This window comes from Crocodylus porosus, unplaced genomic scaffold (assembly GCF_001723895.1).
Source record: "Crocodylus porosus isolate Cpor-Errol unplaced genomic scaffold, CroPor_comp1, whole genome shotgun sequence".
Lineage (NCBI taxonomy): Eukaryota > Metazoa > Chordata > Crocodylia > Crocodylidae > Crocodylus > Crocodylus porosus.
In genome coordinates this window covers 59948361-59950324 of record NW_017728886.1, presented here as the reverse complement: position 1 = coordinate 59950324, position 1964 = coordinate 59948361, and the positions used below count along the sequence as shown (strand labels likewise).

Genomic DNA, 1964 nt, shown 5'->3' with positions numbered 1-1964 from the left:
GATCGCCGTTCTTGTAGCCGGTGAGTACAGAGCTTTATTTTATTTTTTAAAATTTTTTTTAAGTGCCAGGACAAAGCCTGGGCCAGGCGGGGGATGGGGCTGGGCAGGGCAGCTATGGGGTCTTCTCCCATGGCTTCCCCTGCCCTGGGAGAGGCAGGCTTATTTAATACCACACAGTAGACCCTGTCCTGGTTTACCCTTTGCTCGCTTTCAAGTTCCCTTTAGTTCCACCCTGCTTTTTATTCTCTGTTATCATCGTTGACTACAAATCACTCTGTCTACCTCTTACCATTTGTTTTAGGTCTCTTACCTAGGCACCTTCTCCACTACCTGCTGGAAGTATGCATTGTATTTGTGTGAAATTGTATGCAGTAAAGGCTTTCAAATGTGAATTGTTTAATTTCAGACCACAGTTTTCTTGGCTTTGAATGGCAAAAGCGTTGGTGTGCTCTCAGTAGGACAATCTTCTATTATTATGGAAGTGACAAAGGTAAGTATTATAAACTGTTAAAATGTGATGTTTTTAAATGTGTAGAAAAATAAGAATTTAGGAGAGAGGAGGCAGCTGGGAAACTGAGTTCAATTCAAAAGCAAAAGAATCATTCAAAAGAACAATTAGTTCTTGTACAGTGCTTTGCATTTTGAGTTGCAGAAATATTAATCTTGTTGACCTCCAGATAGGACAGCTTTTTTGCACTTATTTTTGTCCCTTAGATCCTAACACAAACAAGTAGTCTAAAATAATGGTTATAAGAGAACAATAACAAAATTTTTAATTTGTAAGTATAGCAAGTAAAATGTGAACTAAGCAGTAGTAGTGGTGCACACAAAACTGGTATTCCAGTAAAAACTGACAAAATATTTTTGAATGTGAGAAAAAGGTATTGGTATTGCAAACAATAAGGTAGGTTCTGGAAAAATGATTGCATATAACAAAATGGTTAAAAACCTGAACGCTACAAATAATAACATGGTTATAAGCCTACAAAGTTATAAATGCTTATTAACTTAAAAAGGAAAAAGATTATAATTCCTAAACAAGAAAGGTCATCTTAAGCTCTATACTTGCTACATTCTGTAATACTAAATTCACTAACCAGTGGCCATCCTTACAGGGCAAAGATCTTATGCACATTTCCAGAAACTTAGAAAAGGGGTTAGGAAATCGCTGCGGGGGGGGCTCTCTGCTCAGGCTGAAATTTAGAGAAAAAGGACAGCAGTCTGAGAATAAATTGCACTTTGATTATCTCACTGATAATATAAAATGGCCTTGATGATAATATGGAAAGTGGTTGTCCTATTTACCATTTTGCAACTGGACTAGATGCAGCTAGTTCAGAACTACGCTTAAATCTTTTTCCTTCCCTGTTCCTATTTCTTTCAACTGCTTGAAAATGCTCGGAATCAGTTACTGGTGAGACTGTGTTGTGACCCAATCAGAGAGCCAGGTTTTTGGCTTAGTTCTGTTCTCAATCCACTGAGTCACAGTGCTTTTTGGTATAAATGGTTGTTAGATTTCTTTAAAACAAACAAACAAACAAAAACCCTACTACAAAAATAATTCCTACCTCTTTCTCTAAAGCATATTACTGTCTAAAAACTGTGATTCTCTCCATAGTTCCACCTTAGTTTGTTCAGAGTACAAGTTGCATTGATGTCTTGTATAAAAGCCAGCCCTGGAAAGTAAAACTCTTTTCTTGAGTGTATTTTTGAGAACACACATGAAAGAAAGAAGCCTGATATCCCCTTTCCCACCCCATCCCCCTCAAAATTGGCTTTGAAGCTATTAGTTTACTCAGTTATAGTTTCATAGTTTCTAGGGTTGGAAGGGACCTGAGCAGATCATCTAGTCCGACCCGCTGCTATGGCAGGAAAGAATACTGGGGTCAAATGACCCCAGCAAGATGTTCCTCTAACCTCCTCTTAAACACCCCCAGGGTAGGAAGGAGCCTGCACCACTTCTC

The 1964-nt window shown here is 38.4% G+C and overlaps 1 protein-coding gene across 1 annotated transcript in view; it reads left to right on the top strand.

Moving 5' to 3' along the window:
- SKAP2 (src kinase associated phosphoprotein 2) overlaps nucleotides 1-1964 on the top strand; it is a 164789-nt gene that overhangs the window by 96255 nt on the left and 66570 nt on the right. Inside the window, exon 6 of the mRNA XM_019535020.1 lies at nucleotides 407-490. Within this exon, the coding sequence (XP_019390565.1) occupies nucleotides 407-490 (84 nt within the window). The remainder of the gene's footprint in view (nucleotides 1-406; nucleotides 491-1964) is intronic.